We start from the raw sequence: 21361 nt of genomic DNA on the forward strand, positions 1-21361 counted from the left end.
CCTTTATGGTCACGGGGTTGTTTGGGTCCATAGGCATATGAACACTCTTTTACATACGCTTCCTCCCGTGGTGGTGGTGCACGTCGAATCTTAGCAGCTCGCCATTTTTCCTCTAGACGAGTTGCTTCGTGCAGTAACGAGGAATACGTCTCAAATTTACCCGCTGGGCAGTGATCCCAGAACTCGGGTCGTAACCCTTGGCACGCTCGACGTACTTGTCGAGATTCATCTGGGGGGTGGCGTAATCGAGAATACAGACTCTGCAAACAGATTAAATAATTTCGAGACGATTCCTTTTCCCCTTGGTTTCGTGCCCGAATATCTGCTTTGATCTCCCGCTGGCGCCTTCCACCAGTAAACCACGTGCGAAACTCGTCTTTGAACTGCTCCCATCGCGTCCACCGTTCAAAGTTTGCTGAACACCACGTTGCAGCAACACCGGTAAACACTTCTGGCAGGACTGCCAACCGATCTTCATGTCGTATGCCCGCACTGCGCATTAACACGGACAATCGCCGTAGGAATTCATCTCCTGTCATTGAGCCATCCCCAGCGAATGACAGCTTCCAATTACGCGCGATTGCCCCATAATCGCGATCCCGGCCATGGGATCTTGACCTTGAACGTCGGTCGGCCCTCTGGCTGGCGTAAGAATCATTTGAAGACCATGATGGACTACCACTGGAGTCAGAATCGTCCCCATGGTCTGATGGCCGCCCATGGTGTGGCTGGTGGGTAGCCCCATGGCCACGATTTGGTGTTGGTGGCCAATGTACATGTACGTTGGACGCTGATGTCGTACATGCTGGTGGTACCATGCTCATTTGAGGCCCACACGCATTTACTGTTTGAGTATTGGCCCTCAAACCGCCCATTGGCCCCGATGTCGTATGTATGGCACTTAGGTAGGATGGCATGGTTGCAGCTACACAGCTGCGAATTGGTGACGACGCCCGGAATGGATCCAACGGGCGTGATGCGATTGCTGATGACGTGCCAGCAGTTATGTTTGACAACATGGTCGTGATTCGGGTCTCGAACACCCTTAATATCTCCACGACATCCCGATGGGTCGCAACTGCGTCCATTGGGGATTGCTGCTGCACTCCTTGAGCTACCGTTACCGTTGGGGTACTGGTTACCGGCACAGTTGGCGTTCCAGTCGTTGTAGGAGGGTGGGAATGAATCCCCATGGAGTGCAATCGATCCATGATTGCCAAATCATCCCGTTCACGACCAACAGCTGATTCCCTCATCAGCTCGTCCACCAATGGGTCCCACAAGACATCCTTGCCATCATCCCGGTCCATCAACCGTCTGACCCGGTCACGTATCACACTATCGGACCCATGGTGATTCAACCACCGACTGCGCAAGTACTCTCGCAGCGCTGAAACGTCGACGTATTCTGGAATTGTATCAGTTCCCGTCGGAATTTCATCCACCGCTGGGCTCCATCTCACATTGATGGCACCCAGCGCCCTCTGATGGTATCGATTCAATCGATTTCGCAAAACCAGTGGTGACCCAAAAGTCGACAACCCAAAACTGGCCAGTACCATTTTGAGTCTCGAAGGTGGTTGGTCCATCAACCACGTGAGTTCAGACGGTGGTAGGGTACTATCACTCTCCTGATCATCGTTGTCTTCCACCGTCGTCGTGTCATCGTGCTCATGACGGCCCGCGGCTCGCAATTCATCGCCCAATGGTGTGGTGGTTGGAGGATGACTCGCGTTTTGTCGCTCTTGTGGTGGATCATCCTCGTTTCCCCCACGCATTCGCTGACATTCAGCCAATAACGCACTCGATTTGTCCCAAATCTCGCGCCACGAATCCATTTTTGATTATAAATAAATAATACACGATAAATTAATACAACAGCCACGATGTATCACCCGCAAACAAAATAAATAAATTACCCGGAAACAACAAAATAGATTAAATACTCGGAAACGACAACCGAAATCTCTCGATGCGATCCAAATCTCCGCACCAAAACCTGAAACTTCAAAAATCAAACCGTACGATTTCAATGGCTCCCTGGCCCCACGTTGGGCGCCATATAACGTTCACTACTATTTCACACTACCCACGGCGGAGTGTGGTTAGTGTCAAATAGGCGTTATGGCCCACCGATGGTGAAACTGAAACTAAAAATAATAAACAAAACCAAAAATGTCCTTTGGAGATGCCCACGATCCCCCTGGACACTCAGCTCTTCTCAGGCTGGGTTAGACAACCGAATTGGGCGCCAGTTCGTGTGCCCCACGAACGAAATAACAAATAAACAATAACGAAAGAAAATGAAATGAAAATGAAATAATAAAATAAAACAGAGAGCAGTTTTCAGGTATTGGAAAAGGATAGCAAGAAAGAGATAGTTTGCAATAAATAAATAATAAGATTTAAATAAATCCCGGGTTGGTAGCCATTTACCCGATATATTTTAGTTTATAATTATTCAGCTGTATATAAATAATAAGACAATAATAATAAGAAATAATATTCACTTCACAATATAAATTCTTGTGTGACCAATAGTCACATACGCAAAAAAAATAATTTAATAAAAACCACAGTTTCTTTTGTTATCACTCGCACGTGATAACTGAAAATATAAATATAACTAATTAATTATACTAATTTTTATGCGCACAATATAAATTATATCACACTATTAATTGTGGAATACGCAGAAATTCAGGAATACTTTGATTGTTTAACGCAAATTTAATATCAGAACCACTGGTGATATTTAGATAATTGTAAAATACTGTTCAAAATGCTAAATACTAAGCAAATAATAAGGTACATATGGGTAGATATTTACCGCAAAATAATAAATAATACAAATGATAATTATCGCATCAACTCAGAAATGTTTCCAGATAAAAATTGATTAATTGTAAATATCTACCGCAACTAAAATAAAACGTTCCCAATAATACTCAAAATTATAAATAATAAATGTAAATATTTTTAATATTTACCGCCAAAACATATGGACACTCCCTAATAATTAATCCATCAATACAATAATAATTATTAGGTTTCCAAGTTTTGGATAAGTTTCCGCTGGGACAAACAAGTACGCAAGTATATATATGTATTGGAATCTACTATAAGTATTGCTCCTTCTCTCACTCCCACGTGAAAGATATACAAATGGCCACCAACGCGGGAACAAATTACACGCCAATGTATATAGCACAAAGGTACTTACAGTCTCCGTTGTAATATAAAATGCGTACAGGTTCCATTGATCTCAATTATTAAATTGGCAATAATTACTGCAACAACTCGAATTAAATGCGACTGCCAAGTGTCCCATACACTTTATAAATTTCAATAATTGCCAAATGGCGTCCCAACAAAGAAATATTTTACGGCAACAGCAACACACCTTGCTCTTACAATTGCTTATCCACGTCTGACCATGGCAGCACGTGAGTCCCATGCCGGCACCTCGGCCGGCGCCATCTTATAGTGTTCTCCCATTTTAACCAATGGAGCCATATACCTGTCGCATGTTAATGTACTCATCGACACCAACATGATGCATGAGTTGTTTTGTATGTAATTTGTCCATTCCCGACATTAAATGACCATTCGCATATTTCAGGGCCAATTAATAATATAATATTATAAACAAATATTCCCTCATTTTATTTATAAGACCCGTAAATTTATTTTAAATAAATAAACAAATTTACGGCGGCCAACTGTTGCGTTGACGCGCATGCGTCAACCAACCAAAATAATAATAATAATAATCAAATAATTAAATAAATAAATGCGCAATTATCCATCCCAGCGTATATAAAATCCATTTTATCGTTTATAAAATTCAGTAAATTTTACTAAGTTGAACGCAATTTGTATCTAATAAATTAATTAAATAATAATCATACAGTAAATAAAATAAGATAATACATAAAATAATAATAATAATAGTAACGACAATAATAATAATATATGAGACGTGTTGAGCAGCGTGTGCTGCCATCTGCTGCCTCATCCGACCTAATGCGAAGATGCCGCGATATCTAAATATCGTGACAATATAAAAAAGATTTAAATTAATACTGTAAATTTCTCTTAAATAACCGACTTTGAATTAAAGTTATATTGTATTTAAAAGAATAAAATCAGTTTCTTGATTACAACAATAAAAAATTTGCTATTCATTGATTATTGCAGAGACCATTGAAAAAAAAAAAAAAAAACTCCTTACGCTTTAGCTCGATATCTCAAAAATTGAAATAGCCCATAAGATTCGCTCTTTTATCCCATCCGAGTGTAACAGGGAAAAATGAGTTATTTTATTGACCGAAATCGCGATTTTTCGCTGATGGTCATTTATCCTACCCGCAACCCCAACCGAGCAATTTAATGAGTTTTTCGACTTGTCGCCGGGCGCGCTGATTGAAAATACTCTTACGCTAGGCCTAATCATAAATTAGTAGAGGAGTGGTTTTCCGATAGCCACCGAAGATACTCGAGCAAAATTATTAAAAACGCAAGACAGCAGCAGAGGAAAAACAGAACCGGCAGGGCCGGGAAGCTATCAAGACGTAAAAAGGCAGAACCGGCAGGGCCGGGTAGCCATCAAGACGTACAAAGACAAAACCGGCAGGGCCGGGTAACCATCAAGACCTACACACAACCGGATAGACCACCGAGGATTGAGACGCTGAATTAACGCAGGAGAGAGCAAGTAAATTTGGAACTTTGACGAACGAGACGGAGAGCCAAAGGAACCTGACGAGAGGAACCACCAGACGGAGAGCAAGCCGCCGGAAAACATCAGAAATTACATCAGGTATTAATTAAATTAATTGTTCTAGGCCCAAGCCAGAATGTTAATTTAATTCTATAAAAATACTTAGTCGTTCATCGGGTAAATCCGGGTCTAGGCCCGTAATAGATTAATTAGTGTAAATTTTGTTAAAATTAATTTAAGCCAGACGTTTGTCTAACCAGATCCAGGCCCTTCAGCCGGATCCAGGGTGTCGTTCATAATTCCAGGCCATTGCCGGAATTATTGCGTCGTAGAAAATTCTAGGCCTATTGTGTGACAACACAAGCCAGAAATTTCGTGGTCAAATCCGCGTTAAATAAAAGTAATTAATTAAAATAAATAAATAAAATTAATTAAATAAAATTAATTGAATAAATAAATTGAAATTTATAAAGAGACCGTTAAATAACTAAATAAGACAGTTAACAGACGCGAAAAGTCTGAGATAAAATTTAATTAATCAATAATTAAAATTATTAAATACACTGGTCACAGAAATTAAGGGATAGAAAAAAAATCCGAAATTTTTAGGTGATTTTCAACATGCTGTAACTCGGTGAAAAATGGTCGTATAAAAAAACTAAAAAAAGCAAATTGTAGCCTCAAGTTTCTAGTTTTCAGATCTGGAGCTCAAAATTTTTTATCATGTACGGTTCCGGAGTAATCATGAGAAAACCAACGAAAAAAAAATTTTCAAAATTTTTGCTGGTCTTTCAATACCTCTATGGGCGACAATAAATTTTTTTGAATAATCCGACTGTCTGACTTTTCTCGGAAATTTTATGCCCTTTAATTTGGTGGCCTTAAAAAGTCTCTACGACGATTTGGCGCCGAGTTATCATTGATCAAAGCAAAAAAGTCCATTTTGGCTTTGATAATCAATAACTCCGGATGTATTGGTCGTACAGAGAATGGAAGCAGGGTTTTGAAAACTGGAAAACATTCTCTATAAGGCGAAATTAGTGGCATTTGATAGAAAAATTTTTTTTAAAGCGATATTGTTTGGTAAAAAACAGGTCAAAATTCACAAATTTAAGGATATTCGGAAATCTTGCTATAACTTTGGAAATAAAGGATGAACAAAGGATATCTTCGACTTTTTTTCAACCTCAAAGTGTCCTGAAAAAACCCTGAAAATTTCAAATCGCTGCGATTTTTTTTTCTTAGTGCCCCGAAGCTTTAAATTTATCGATTTTGTCAAAAATCACCATAATTGGTAGTTTCTCGGTTTTTGTTCATTTTTTCGATTTGAAAATGGTTTTTTTACCAATAGTCTTCATTTCTTTGATCAAAAAGATCGATTATCGAAAAAAATTGAAAAAAAAAAAATTTTTTTTCAAAATTTTTTTTTTCAAAAATTTTTTTTTTTTCAAAATTTTTTTTTTTGTTGTATCTACAATGATTTATCATTGTCAAAAAAAATTCCTAAAATTTTTTTTACCGCCGGCATTAGAGTTACCCAAAGGGTATGTTTGTTAAGTTGACATTTGAAGCAGATGCAGTTACAGCGGTAAAAAAAATTTTAGGAATTTTTTTTGACAATGATAAATCATTGTAGATACAACAAAAAAAAAAATTTTGAAAAAAAAAAAATTTTTGAAAAAAAAAATTTTGAAAAAAAATTTTTTTTTTTTCAATTTTTTTCGATAATCGATCTTTTTGATCAAAGAAATGAAGACTATTGGTAAAAAAACCATTTTCAAATCGAAAAAATGAACAAAAACCGAGAAACTACCAATTATGGTGATTTTTGACAAAATCGATAAATTTAAAGCTTCGGGGCACTAAGAAAAAAAAATCGCAGCGATTTGAAATTTTCAGGGTTTTTTCAGGACACTTTGAGGTTGAAAAAAAGTCGAAGATATCCTTTGTTCATCCTTTATTTCCAAAGTTATAGCAAGATTTCCGAATATCCTTAAATTTGTGAATTTTGACCTGTTTTTTACCAAACAATATCGCTTTAAAAAAAATTTTTCTATCAAATGCCACTAATTTTGCCTTATAGAGAATGTTTTTCAGTTTTCAAAACCCTGCTTCCATTCTCTGTACGACCAATACATCCGGAGTTATTGATTATCAAAGCCAAAATGGACTTTTTTGCTTTGATCAATGATAACTCGGCGCCAAATCGTCGTAGAGACTTTTTAAGGCCACCAAATTAAAGGGCATAAAATTTCCGAGAAAAGTCAGACAGTCGGATTATTCAAAAAAATTTATTGTCGCCCATAGAGGTATTGAAAGACCAGCAAAAATTTTGAAAATTTTTTTTCGTTGGTTTTCTCATGATTACTCCGGAACCGTACATGATAAAAAATTTTGAGCTCCAGATCTGAAAACTAGAAACTTGAGGCTACAATTTGCTTTTTTTAGTTTTTTTATACGACCATTTTTCACCGAGTTACAGCATGTTGAAAATCACCTAAAAATTTCGGATTTTTTTTCTATCCCTTAATTTCTGTGACCAGTGTAATAGTAAATAATAAATTAAAGTTTATAACAATAAAAGAAAATTAAGTGTCTGAACAGAAAAGTAAATAATCAAGGAAAGTCGAAAGTAGTCAGTGACGTATACTTTGAATAATCGAGTGAGAATCGGGTGAACGTGGTATTGGGATTTCTGACGTAAATTTATTGTGGTTACAGACAATTACGAAAATGGAAATAAAAGTAATAGTGAGACAGTTGATTAAAAATTAATTAATTAATAATAATATCTTTAAACTAAATTTTACTTAATTAATTGTATTGTTGGTGAAGGACGGTTAATTGGTTGTATAGTAATTGATTTGTAATTTTAAACAGTGAATTGAATCGAAGGATTTTAATATTGGTAAAAGGAAAATTGTCAAAAGAATGTGTGGGTTAAAAGTGAAAATAGTGTTAGTGATTTTAAAATTGTTAGTGTTAAAGTCACGTTGAGGGTCAAGGTGGCCGCGTGAATGAATTAATTGTTAAGGTAAAAGTCGCGTAGAGGGTCCAGGGGACCACGCGGGAATAAATATAAGGTTTTAGCCACGTAGAGGGTCTTGGTGACCGCGTGGACGATTAAGTTAAGGTTTAGTTGAGTCGCGTGTGTGTGTATAATAAGTCCAGGGGACTCAGTGTGAGAGTGTGTGTGATGCCAAAGGTAGTTGGCTTAAATAAGTTTTAAAACGTCAAAGGTAGTTGACGGTAGTTATAAGGTTTAATAAGGTCAAAAAGGTTAATAAGGTTTATAAGTGTTACAAGGTATAAAAATGTTTATAAAGTCATATAAATAAAGGTTAAAATTATTATTTAAATCAAGTGTTAATAATTATAAATTATCCTTCCTCTTCCTTCTCTTACAAATTAATTAATTTACAACGACCCTGATGATCTAAGATCCGGCTCTGGGAGGCCGTTATTACTTCCAGTGGCGCCCTTAAAAAGGACGACCAGAGTAGCAGCTTAGCCCTGTTATACGAGATATTTTTCAGGAAATTTATTGCAGCTGTTTTACAATAAGCCTATATATAAAAATTTATGCTAGTTTTGTTCCACTTTTTGTAAATGTGTGAAGTTTCGAATATAAGAAATGACAAAATAATATTTCCGAGAAAAAATTAAAGATGCAAATAAAAAAGTCAATTTTCTAGTTTTATTTGCTAGTTAAGAGAATCTTTTAAATTTTCAAATTCCAAATATATAATTAAAAATTTTTTTTTCCCGCTAAAAAAGTTATAAAAATCATTTTTTTGTGCTTAATTAAACAAAAACGTACGAAATATTATAGTTATAAATATTTAATTAAAATTGTCAATTCGACGTTAAAATACACAAAAAAATATGTAAAGTGATTGTATAGTCCGAGAGCTGATCAGCAATTTTGGGTACATTCTTGAGGCACTTAGCAAATTTTTGTGAGTGTCCCTAAGAGACCCCTAAAAAAGGTAATCGAGGTCTGGCTGGAGGGTAGCGGCCCCCTTGCAACCCTTGAATTTTTTAAAAAGGGAAATTTTATTATAGAAAAAAAAATTTTTAGGCATTTTGATTTTTATATATGTCGAAGTTAGATATTTAACGAATTGATACATGAAGAAGCCAGATCAATTAGTCGGCACTTAATGTAAGCCAGACTAGTAACAAGTAGTTTGTAAAACTAATTCAGTAAATGTTCTTGAGGCACGCTGCAATTTTAAGAGGGTAATCTAGGTAATTAAACATAAATAATCGCTAAAAGCCAGATCATGTTGATGGCACTTTCGATCTGCCAGATCGTCATAAAGTTTCGCGTAAGTGCGTGTGAACAGCACTATGTGACGTTTAAGGTGCGAGAGAGAGCGTATATCGGCTGTACCTCTCGCTCACGGCCACTACGACGTGATTGGCTCTCGTGAGACCACGTAACCTACAGTGCGGTTAATTTAAAATTTCGGAGTAAATAAGTAATTCTAATGATAATAACAACAGTAATAATAGTAATAATTGTAACGGGGTAAATTGGGTCATTCTGTTGACCAAAATCGTGATTTATCACTGATGGCCACCTACCTTACCTGCTACCCTAATTGAGCATTCGATTAAGTTTTTCGACTTGTCGCCGGTCGCGCTAATAGAAAATACTCTCACGCTAGGCCCAATCATAAGTAATTAAGGGAGGGGTTTTCCGATCATTGCTGAAAATAATCGAGAGGAATTAATAAAACTAGAAGACAGCAGCGAATAAGAGGAGTAGTGACCGGAACGACCAGACTGAACAGACGTTCAGGAAAGAGTCAGTAGGATCGGGCAAACATCCAGACGCCCAAAGTTACAACCGGGAAGCACCGAGCCGGGAGGACCAAGTAACCACCAGGACAACTACACGGAATAGGACAATTACACGGACCAGAACAATTACCAGACCAGGACAACTCATACTGGACAATCGACGGTTTAGGAATTCAACATAAATCGTGATAGGTATTTTACAAAATATGCCCAGAATATTTATTAATTAAATACGCAGTTATACGTCGTGTTTGCAGAGTATTGTCGTGTCCATTTTCGTGTAATATTCAATCGAAAACCGGTCTCAATATAATTAGCTTTGTTATTTCCAGGCAGGTTGTATAAAGCATTGCCAGAAAATTCTTCTGGAATTTTCCAGGCAGGTTGCGTAAGGCATTCGCCGGAAAAGCAATTGCAATCTAGTCAGAATTATGTAGTCACTAATAATAGGATAAATTAATTAGAATTAATTTAAGTAATTAAATAAAATTAATTAATAAAATATAAACGTTAAAGGTGTCGTAAAGTAAAACGTGTTCGAGTTTAAGTACTGGATATAGAGTCAGTGAGTAAAATGTTAAGCGGCAAAATAAAATAAATCCTAAAACCGTCTTAACAAAATTATTGATTAAATTGATAAAGAAATTAGTGGTTAAATGATTAGTGATTTCAATTTGGTAAATAATAATGTGGTAATTGAATAAACGGTATAAATTAATTGATAAGGAATTTTAATATAGTTAAATTAAAATAATGAAATTTTATATTGTAAAGTGTTTGAGAGTGGATAGTGTAATTATGGAATTTGTTAATAAGTAAATAAGGTTTTATTCACGTAGAGGGTCCAGGGGACCGTGTAAACTAGTGTTAAAGGTTTATCACGTGGAGGGTCAAGGTGACCGCGTGAATTTGTGTAAAAGTTGCGTAGAGGGTCCAGGAGACCGCGCGGGTATTAAAATTAAGGTTTTAGCCACGTAGAGGGTCTTGTTGACCACGTGGAAAAATAGTTAAGAAAAGTTGTGTGTGTTATAGTCCAGGGGACTTAGTGTGAGTGTGTGTGTGTCATAGCCAAAGGTAGTGGCTCAATTAAGAGTTCATTAATTATTGTTTTAAGATAGTCAAAGGTAGTTGACATTAGGTAATAAGGTTTAATAAGGTAATAAGGTTTAATAAGGTAACAAGGTTTATGAGGTTTATAAAATAAAGGTTAAATAAATATTGTCAAGGTTGAATAAATAAAGGAAAAAAATTGTTAATTGTGAAATAAATTAATTAATTGTAAATTATCCTTCCTGTTGCGTTAATTTCAAATGTTCGCGCCAGAACATTTGATAACTCGACGCTCTACTATACCAGAGGTGCTGCTATCGACGCGCCCTCTGATACTCGGAATTTCAACTCGATAGCCAGCTACGCGGCAACTGGCATTATTCTACAACACTTGTGATAGAACACCACGTGCTACCAGTTTTATTGTAATTCAACTACATCGTGTTCATTACTCTACATTATCAAGTACATCATTCTAAGTGCAACTCGCTGATTCACCATGTATTTGTCATCATCTATATTCTTCAATTATATCTGTTTTGTCATATATAAACTCTGTGCTCATTGCTGTGGTGACCGCGTGTTAAACTAACGTGCGGGCTATATCTATTCACATACTCGCCATCACGTGACTTTGCAGCCACAAATAATTTATTTCAATTTACAATTTACTTTATTACTCATTGCTCAATTATTTACTCGTACTCGATGCCAACTAGTGTGACTGATGTCATCATTCAGTCATCCAGTAATCTTAATCTCAAAAATCAATATCAAATTTTATTTGTGACTGCAAAGTAATTATACGTTCAGACTCGGCTCGCTACGCATCTTAAGTTCATACTCGGCTCTTACTCGTTCTCAATGTCGCGTATCAAAATTAATTGTGACAAAAATGTATACTCGAACTATTGATGATATTTGTAAATCATTAATTGTTAATAATTTACTCTTTATTGCGCTCTTTTGTATAAATTAATTCACGTGTATGGTGCCGTGTAAATTTATAAACTCGTATTCATTAAACTCAACAAACTCGATCTTCAACTACGCTCTATATGTATATAATATAATGTTCATGTGTACGGTGCCATGCAATTTATATAAAACTCAATTAAACTCAAATGCAATCGAATAATGTTCAATAAGTGCTCTAATATGAACTCGTGATCGACTCTTGTACTCTACGCTATTATCTGTGATTTATTTTTATTAAATATGGACAATACACCAAATAAGTGAATTTTTATTTCTTTCACCATCCCGATCCAGCAAACTAAATATTTAATGTAGTTTTTAAGTTAATATTTCACATTATGGTCCTTCGAGCCGGATCGGATGGTGGAAACCGCGTAAAAGTGATCACAGACTAAACTCGTGCTCCCATACTCTATAAACTCTAATCTTATAATCAATTCACCATATTCTCCAATTATGATGGAAAGAAATCGACAGGGGAGGGAGTTTCTATGACGGACGCTCCAACTCCCACTCACTCCAAGCATCGTCGTCCATGAGACAAAGTGCTCCTGCTCAAACTCAATAAGACTTTGCGCTTCCGCACGACACTCAAGCACTCGATACTCACTTGCACTCGCCTACTACAAGCTCATCGCACTCAAACAACACACTTGCCCACACTCAAGCTCAACATACTCATGATCGCAGCACTCGTACTCATCACTCGCCTACTCAGAACTCAACAACTGGTTGTACTCAAACTCATCATTACGCTACGTTACTAGCGACTTGTCAAGTCTACGTAGTGACCAAGTTAAGTACTCACCCAATACGCATTCTCTTAGATACCGGTTCTGAGATATCCTTTGTTTCAGATTCATTGATAAGAATGCTCAATATTTCTCGTGCTCGATCACACCTTATTATCCTAGGGATCGGTGCAGCCAAGGCTGGCCATACCAGAGGGTGTGCAACTCTCACTCTGCGTTCATACCACTCGGATCAATCACTCACGATAAAGGCTCACATCCTCAGTGGTTTAACTGCTCAATTACCATCTGACCAAATCCAAAACACCGACTTGGAACAGTACTCGCATCTCACGCTCGCAGATCCAGAGTTTGGAACCCCAGGTCCAACGGATGTCATCCTTGGAGCTGATTACTACGGCCAGGTCATCACTGGCGAGATCATCAAGTGCAACTCTCCTGGATTACTCGCTCAAAACACCATCTTCGGCTGGATTATCATTGGTCCAGTCCAAGCTCGGCTCAACAAACCACTGAGAATTCATCATGCTGTCTCCAATCATCATGATCAAGATCTTCAAGATTTATTAACTCGGTTCTGGCTCCAAGAAGAGGTCAGTTCAACTCAACTACGCTCATTAACTCCCGAAGAAGAGGCTTGTGAAGCTCACTTCCGGGACACTCACACTCGAGACATCTCTGGCAGATACATCGTCAGATTGCCATTGATATCAGACCCGCAACAACTGGGGAACTCATACACAGCAGCTCGTCGCTGCTGACAACATCTCATGCGACGGCTTGATCATGATGCTCGGCTCAAAACACTCTACATGAACTTCATGGCAGAGTATCTCGAACTCAAGCACATGGTGCCTGCGGCATCATCTACATCATCAGTTTAATACTTCCTACCCCACCATGGGGTACTGAAGGAGGACAACAACAACTTCAAGATCCGTGTGGTCTTCAACGGCTCAAAACCAACCAGCTCAGGACTCTCACTCAACGACATCATGCATACCGGGCCAAAATTACTCGTTAACATCTTCGACGTACTCATCAGCTCGCGACAACACCGGTTCATCTTCATCACAGATGTTACCAAAATGTATCGACAGATTTTGGTTCACGAAAAGGACCAAGGTCTGCAACAAATACTCTGGTTTGATAAGGAAGGAAACATCATCCCCTTCAAACTCACCACAGTTACTTATGGGACGAAATCAGCTCCATTTCTTGCTGTTCGAGCCCTGCTCCAATTGGTCGAAGATGAAGGACATAGATTCCCACTCGCAATCGATCCACTCACAAAAGGACGGTATGTCGACGACATTTCCGGAGGCGCAGATGATCTCGAGTCACTGCAAGCAGTTGCGGATGATATCGAGGGTCTGTGCAAGGCGGGCGGATTCCCACTCGCCAAATGGGCAAGCAATCATCGCAAACTACTTCAGCTCAATCGTGCGGAAGCGATTACAAAATACAAAATAGAGGATCCAGAAGTCAGCACCAAAATTCTTGGGATGTACTGGTCTTCAAACAAGGATCAATTCTCGTTCAAACACTCGCCACCATGCTCAACTCAACCGTGCACAAAACGTGCAATTCTATCAGAGATTGCTCAGATCTTTGATCCACTGGGATTCCTATCACCACTCATAATTCAAGCCAAAATGTTCATGCAGGAACTTTGGCTTGTAAAACTCGGCTGGGACACTCCATTGTCTGCAGAATTACGACAGAAATGGACTTCATTCAAAACTCAACTCGATATGATTCATATCATCAAGATTCCCAGATGGATCCACTCGTCCACGAGCTCGGCTCCAGAAATCCATGGATTCTCCGATGCCTCGCAATTGGCGATGGCTGCGGCAGTATTTATCAAGGTCCTACCAACAACTCGAACTCAGAGGGCAAAGGTTACGCTGCTTTGCTCTAAAACCAAGGTGGCACCGTTGAAACCCCTAACGATTCCACGCTTGGAACTCACCGCGGCTCACATGTTGGCAAAACTCGTCAAACACTGCCAGACTACACTCAACTACTCGCATGTGCCAACATATCTTTGGACCGATTCATCAATCACGCTCACGTGGATACACTCGCACCCGTCTCGCTGGAAAGACTTTGTCAGGAATAGGGTGTCATTTATTCAAGAACTAATTCCAGATGGCCACTGGAAGTTTGTCCCTGGCACTGACAATCCAGCAGATTGTGCAACTCGAGGCTTGACAACCAGTCAGCTTAAAACTCATCAACTATGGTGGTCTGGCCCATTATGGTTGCTCGAAGACTCGCCGTCCTGGCCAACCAGTCCTATTCATAAAGATGCAGATACTCACCTGGAAGAACGTCCAGTCAAATCACTCTATGTTTCGGCTCAACCACTCAACTCGTCTTGGACGCTAATGGAACGTCCAATCCCACTGTTGCGCATGCTCACAGTTACAGCAATTCGTGGGGGGGGGGTACGCGATATGATCAAACGCATACCACACTCGACTCTCGCTCGTCCACTCACATCAACTGAAATCAATCTCGCACTCCAGTTCTGCATCAAGGAAACTCAACGTACTCATTTCAACTCTGAACTCCAACTACTCGCAAAACAGGCATCATGGCCAAAGGATCACCCATTTGCTCGGTTGGTGGCTTATCAAGACACCGATGGCATCATCCGAGTAGGGGGGAGATTGGAAAATGCTCCAGACTCAGATCAACAGAAGCATCCTGCAATTTTACCTCGTGATGCTGCTCTAACTCGACTCGTCATCTCTGATGCCCATCAGCGTACCATGCATGGTGGTACTCAACTCACACTCGCTCATACTCGACTCCGATACTGGATCATTGGTGGACGTCAACCAGTACGTTCACACATACTCAATTGTCTCGTCTGTGCTCGTCATCGAGGTGTTCGGGCTCAGCAATTAATGGGACAACTCCCAACTCAACGTGTCACCCCAGCGCCACCATTTTCTCACACTGGAGTCGATTACGCTGGTCCAGTATCAATCAAATCATGGAAAGGTCGAGGATCCAGGATATACAAGGGCTGGATCTGTGTGTTTGTCTGTCTGACCACATCAGCAGTTCACGTCGACCTTGTCAGCGACTACTCATCATCAGGATTTATAGCAGCTCTCCGACGGTTTATTCACCGTCGAGGGATATGTACAGCACTCTACAGCGACTGTGGAACGACATTCCAAGGCGCGTACTCGGAACTCAAGCGGCTCTTCACTCAAGGCACTCAAGAATCTCATGCTCTACTCGATTGGGCCACTGTGCATCAAATCACATGGCATTTCAATCCTCCTGCTGCTCCCCATATGGGTGGTAAATGGGAAGCCGCAGTGAAATCAGTGAAACATCACCTAACTCGCACACTCGGAGAATCAGCCTTCACGTTTGAAGAACTTACGACTCTTCTAACGCAAGTGGAGGGGATTTTGAACTCGAGACCATTGGAGGCTCTATCCGACGATCCTCAGGATCCTTCATCGCTCACTCCAGGTCATTTTCTCATTGGGAGACCAATAGTTGCAATCCCTGAACCTTCACTCATGGATACAGAAGTATCAAGACTCTCTCGCTGGCAGTTCATTCAGCAACGTGTCCAGCATTTTTGGAATCACTGGTCTACCAGTTACATTCAACGTCATCTGGCTCGAACCAAGTGGCATCATGCTCGCAATGACATCAAACTCGGCTCACTAGTCCTTCTCACTGATGAACGAACTCCACCAACTCGATGGCCACTCGCGAAAGTGACTGCACTCCATCCAGGGAAGGACAACCTCACTCGAGTGGTAACCATTCAAACAGCCACTGGTACTCTCACTCGTCCAATTGCCAAGCTCGCACTCTTACCACTTGCTCCAGAACCAGATGCCTAACTCAATGGCAATCTACTCACCAATCATCAGGTACTCAAGATCATAATCAGCAACTCTGTTCCTGATGGCGGGCGGAATGTTGCGTAAATTTCAAATGTTCGCGCCAGAACATTTGATAACTCGACGCTCTACTATACCAGAGGTGCTGCTATCGACGCGCCCTCTGATACTCGGAATTTCAACTCGATAGCCAGCTACGCGGCAACTGGCATTATTCTACAACACTTGTGATAGAACACCACGTGCTACCAGTTTTATTGTAATTCAACTACATCGTGTTCATTACTCTACATTATCAAGTACATCATTCTAAGTGCAACTCGCTGATTCACCATGTATTTGTCATCATCTATATTCTTCAATTATATCTGTTTTGTCATATATAAACTCTGTGCTCATTGCTGTGGTGACCGCGTGTTAAACTAACGTGCGGGCTATATCTATTCACATACTCGCCATCACGTGACTTTGCAGCCACAAATAATTTATTTCAATTTACAATTTACTTTATTACTCATTGCTCAATTATTTACTCGTACTCGATGCCAACTAGTGTGACTGATGTCATCATTCAGTCATCCAGTAATCTTAATCTCAAAAATCAATATCAAATTTTATTTGTGACTGCAAAGTAATTATACGTTCAGACTCGGCTCGCTACGCATCTTAAGTTCATACTCGGCTCTTACTCGTTCTCAATGTCGCGTATCAAAATTAATTGTGACAAAAATGTATACTCGAACTATTGATGATATTTGTAAATCATTAATTGTTAATAATTTACTCTTTATTGCGCTCTTTTGTATAAATTAATTCACGTGTATGGTGCCGTGTAAATTTATAAACTCGTATTCATTAAACTCAACAAACTCGATCTTCAACTACGCTCTATATGTATATAATATAATGTTCATGTGTACGGTGCCATGCAATTTATATAAAACTCAATTAAACTCAAATGCAATCGAATAATGTTCAATAAGTGCTCTAATATGAACTCGTGATCGACTCTTGTACTCTACGCTATTATCTGTGATTTATTTTTATTAAATATGGACAATACACCAAATAAGTGAATTTTTATTTCTTTCACCATCCCGATCCAGCAAACTAAATATTTAATGTAGTTTTTAAGTTAATATTTCACATTATGGTCCTTCGAGCCGGATCGGATGGTGGAAACCGCGTAAAAGTGATCACAGACTAAACTCGTGCTCCCATACTCTATAAACTCTAATCTTATAATCAATTCACCATATTCTCCAATTATGATGGAAAGAAATCGACAGGGGAGGGAGTTTCTATGACGGACGCTCCAACTCCCACTCACTCCAAGCATCGTCGTCCATGAGACAAAGTGCTCCTGCTCAAACTCAATAAGACTTTGCGCTTCCGCACGACACTCAAGCACTCGATACTCACTTGCACTCGCCTACTACAAGCTCATCGCACTCAAACAACACACTTGCCCACACTCAAGCTCAACATACTCATGATCGCAGCACTCGTACTCATCACTCGCCTACTCAGAACTCAACAACTGGTTGTACTCAAACTCATCATTACGCTACGTTACTAGCGACTTGTCAAGTCTACGTAGTGACCAAGTTAAGTACTCACCCAATACGCATTCTCTTAGATACCGGTTCTGAGATATCCTTTGTTTCAGATTCATTGATAAGAATGCTCAATATTTCTCGTGCTCGATCACACCTTACTATCCTAGGGATCGGTGCAGCCAAGGCTGGCCATACCAGAGGGTGTGCAACTCTCACTCTGCGTTCATACCACTCGGATCAATCACTCACGATAAAGGCTCACATCCTCAGTGGTTTAACTGCTCAATTACCATCTGACCAAATCCAAAACACCGACTTGGAACAGTACTCGCATCTCACGCTCGCAGATCCAGAGTTTGGAACCCCAGGTCCAACGGATGTCATCCTTGGAGCTGATTACTACGGCCAGGTCATCACTGGCGAGATCATCAAGTGCAACTCTCCTGGATTACTCGCTCAAAACACCATCTTCGGCTGGATTATCATTGGTCCAGTCCAAGCTCGGCTCAACAAACCACTGAGAATTCATCATGCTGTCTCCAATCATCATGATCAAGATCTTCAAGATTTATTAACTCGGTTCTGGCTCCAAGAAGAGGTCAGTTCAACTCAACTACGCTCATTAACTCCCGAAGAAGAGGCTTGTGAAGCTCACTTCCGGGACACTCACACTCGAGACATCTCTGGCAGATACATCGTCAGATTGCCATTGATATCAGACCCGCAACAACTGGGGAACTCATACACAGCAGCTCGTCGCTGCTGACAACATCTCATGCGACGGCTTGATCATGATGCTCGGCTCAAAACACTCTACATGAACTTCATGGCAGAGTATCTCGAACTCAAGCACATGGTGCCTGCGGCATCATCTACATCATCAGTTTAATACTTCCTACCCCACCATGGGGTACTGAAGGAGGACAACAACAACTTCAAGATCCGTGTGGTCTTCAACGGCTCAAAACCAACCAGCTCAGGACTCTCACTCAACGACATCATGCATACCGGGCCAAAATTACTCGTTAACATCTTCGACGTACTCATCAGCTCGCGACAACACCGGTTCATCTTCATCACAGATGTTACCAAAATGTATCGACAGATTTTGGTTCACGAAAAGGACCAAGGTCTGCAACAAATACTCTGGTTTGATAAGGAAGGAAACATCATCCCCTTCAAACTCACCACAGTTACTTATGGGACGAAATCAGCTCCATTTCTTGCTGTTCGAGCCCTGCTCCAATTGGTCGAAGATGAAGGACATAGATTCCCACTCGCAATCGATCCACTCACAAAAGGACGGTATGTCGACGACATTTCCGGAGGCGCAGATGATCTCGAGTCACTGCAAGCAGTTGCGGATGATATCGAGGGTCTGTGCAAGGCGGGCGGATTCCCACTCGCCAAATGGGCAAGCAATCATCGCAAACTACTTCAGCTCAATCGTGCGGAAGCGATTACAAAATACAAAATAGAGGATCCAGAAGTCAGCACCAAAATTCTTGGGATGTACTGGTCTTCAAACAAGGATCAATTCTCGTTCAAACACTCGCCACCATGCTCAACTCAACCGTGCACAAAACGTGCAATTCTATCAGAGATTGCTCAGATCTTTGATCCACTGGGATTCCTATCACCACTCATAATTCAAGCCAAAATGTTCATGCAGGAACTTTGGCTTGTAAAACTCGGCTGGGACACTCCATTGTCTGCAGAATTACGACAGAAATGGACTTCATTCAAAACTCAACTCGATATGATTCATATCATCAAGATTCCCAGATGGATCCACTCGTCCACGAGCTCGGCTCCAGAAATCCATGGATTCTCCGATGCCTCGCAATTGGCGATGGCTGCGGCAGTATTTATCAAGGTCCTACCAACAACTCGAACTCAGAGGGCAAAGGTTACGCTGCTTTGCTCTAAAACCAAGGTGGCACCGTTGAAACCCCTAACGATTCCACGCTTGGAACTCACCGCGGCTCACATGTTGGCAAAACTCGTCAAACACTGCCAGACTACACTCAACTACTCGCATGTGCCAACATATCTTTGGACCGATTCATCAATCACGCTCACGTGGATACACTCGCACCCGTCTCGCTGGAAAGACTTTGTCAGGAATAGGGTGTCATTTATTCAAGAACTAATTCCAGATGGCCACTGGAAGTTTGTCCCTGGCACTGACAATCCAGCAGATTGTGCAACTCGAGGCTTGACAACCAGTCAGCTTAAAACTCATCAACTATGGTGGTCTGGCCCATTATGGTTGCTCGAAGACTCGCCGTCCTGGCCAACCAGTCCTATTCATAAAGATGCAGATACTCACCTGGAAGAACGTCCAGTCAAATCACTCTATGTTTCGGCTCAACCACTCAACTCGTCTTGGACGCTAATGGAACGTCCAATCCCACTGTTGCGCATGCTCACAGTTACAGCAATTCGTGGGGGGGGGGTACGCGATATGATCAAACGCATACCACACTCGACTCTCGCTCGTCCACTCACATCAACTGAAATCAATCTCGCACTCCAGTTCTGCATCAAGGAAACTCAACGTACTCATTTCAACTCTGAACTCCAACTACTCGCAAAACAGGCATCATGGCCAAAGGATCACCCATTTGCTCGGTTGGTGGCTTATCAAGACACCGATGGCATCATCCGAGTAGGGGGGAGATTGGAAAATGCTCCAGACTCAGATCAACAGAAGCATCCTGCAATTTTACCTCGTGATGCTGCTCTAACTCGACTCGTCATCTCTGATGCCCATCAGCGTACCATGCATGGTGGTACTCAACTCACACTCGCTCATACTCGACTCCGATACTGGATCATTGGTGGACGTCAACCAGTACGTTCACACATACTCAATTGTCTCGTCTGTGCTCGTCATCGAGGTGTTCGGGCTCAGCAATTAATGGGACAACTCCCAACTCAACGTGTCACCCCAGCGCCACCATTTTCTCACACTGGAGTCGATTACGCTGGTCCAGTATCAATCAAATCATGGAAAGGTCGAGGATCCAGGATATACAAGGGCTGGATCTGTGTGTTTGTCTGTCTGACCACATCAGCAGTTCACGTCGACCTTGTCAGCGACTACTCATCATCAGGATTTATAGCAGCTCTCCGACGGTTTATTCACGTCGAGGGATATGTACAGCACTCTACAGCGACTGTGGAACGACATTCCAAGGCGCGTACTCGGAACTCAAGCGGCTCTTCACTCAAGGCACTCAAGAATCTCATGCTCTACTCGATTGGGCCACTGTGCATCAAATCACATGGCATTTCAATCCTCCTGCTGCTCCCCATATGGGTGGTAAATGGGAAGCCGCAGTGAAATCAGTGAAACATCACCTAACTCGCACACTCGGAGAATCAGCCTTCACGTTTGAAGAACTTACGACTCTTCTAACGCAAGTGGAGGGGATTTTGAACTCGAGACCATTGGAGGCTCTATCCGACGATCCTCAGGATCCTTCATCGCTCACTCCAGGTCATTTTCTCATTGGGAGACCAATAGTTGCAATCCCTGAACCTTCACTCATGGATACAGAAGTATCAAGACTCTCTCGCTGGCAGTTCATTCAGCAACGT

General features: G+C 40.7%; 4 protein-coding genes across 4 annotated transcripts; all 4 read left to right on the top strand.

Moving 5' to 3' along the window:
* The first annotated feature begins 12431 nt into the window (after nucleotides 1-12431).
* LOC130676923 (uncharacterized) lies at nucleotides 12432-13073 on the top strand. The gene has a single exon (XM_057483429.1). It carries the CDS (start codon nucleotides 12432-12434, stop codon nucleotides 13071-13073), a length of 642 nt encoding a protein of 213 aa, XP_057339412.1.
* A 327-nt stretch (nucleotides 13074-13400) lies between these two features.
* On the top strand, nucleotides 13401-16196 carry LOC130676924 (uncharacterized). The gene has a single exon (XM_057483430.1). It carries the CDS (start codon nucleotides 13401-13403, stop codon nucleotides 16194-16196), a length of 2796 nt encoding a protein of 931 aa, XP_057339413.1.
* Nucleotides 16197-17879: 1683 nt separating this feature from the next.
* LOC130676925 (uncharacterized) lies at nucleotides 17880-18521 on the top strand. Its single transcript, XM_057483431.1, has one exon. The coding sequence runs from the start codon at nucleotides 17880-17882 to the stop codon at nucleotides 18519-18521; it is 642 nt and encodes a 213-aa protein (XP_057339414.1).
* Nucleotides 18522-18848: 327 nt separating this feature from the next.
* On the top strand, nucleotides 18849-21104 carry LOC130676926 (uncharacterized). Its single transcript, XM_057483433.1, has one exon. The coding sequence runs from the start codon at nucleotides 18849-18851 to the stop codon at nucleotides 21102-21104; it is 2256 nt and encodes a 751-aa protein (XP_057339416.1).
* The last annotated feature ends 257 nt before the right edge of the window (nucleotides 21105-21361 follow it).

Source organism: Microplitis mediator, chromosome 11 (assembly GCF_029852145.1).
Source record: "Microplitis mediator isolate UGA2020A chromosome 11, iyMicMedi2.1, whole genome shotgun sequence".
Classification (NCBI taxonomy): Eukaryota; Metazoa; Arthropoda; class Insecta; order Hymenoptera; family Braconidae; genus Microplitis; species Microplitis mediator.

What these genes read in the sequence shown, in the direction of transcription:
- LOC130676926 (XM_057483433.1), top strand. Translation starts at nt 18,849, where the DNA reads ATGTATCGACAGATTTTGGTTCACGAAAAGGACCAAGGTCTGCAACAA.
- LOC130676925 (XM_057483431.1), top strand. Translation starts at nt 17,880, where the DNA reads ATGCTCAATATTTCTCGTGCTCGATCACACCTTACTATCCTAGGGATC.
- LOC130676923 (XM_057483429.1), top strand. Translation starts at nt 12,432, where the DNA reads ATGCTCAATATTTCTCGTGCTCGATCACACCTTATTATCCTAGGGATC.
- LOC130676924 (XM_057483430.1), top strand. Translation starts at nt 13,401, where the DNA reads ATGTATCGACAGATTTTGGTTCACGAAAAGGACCAAGGTCTGCAACAA.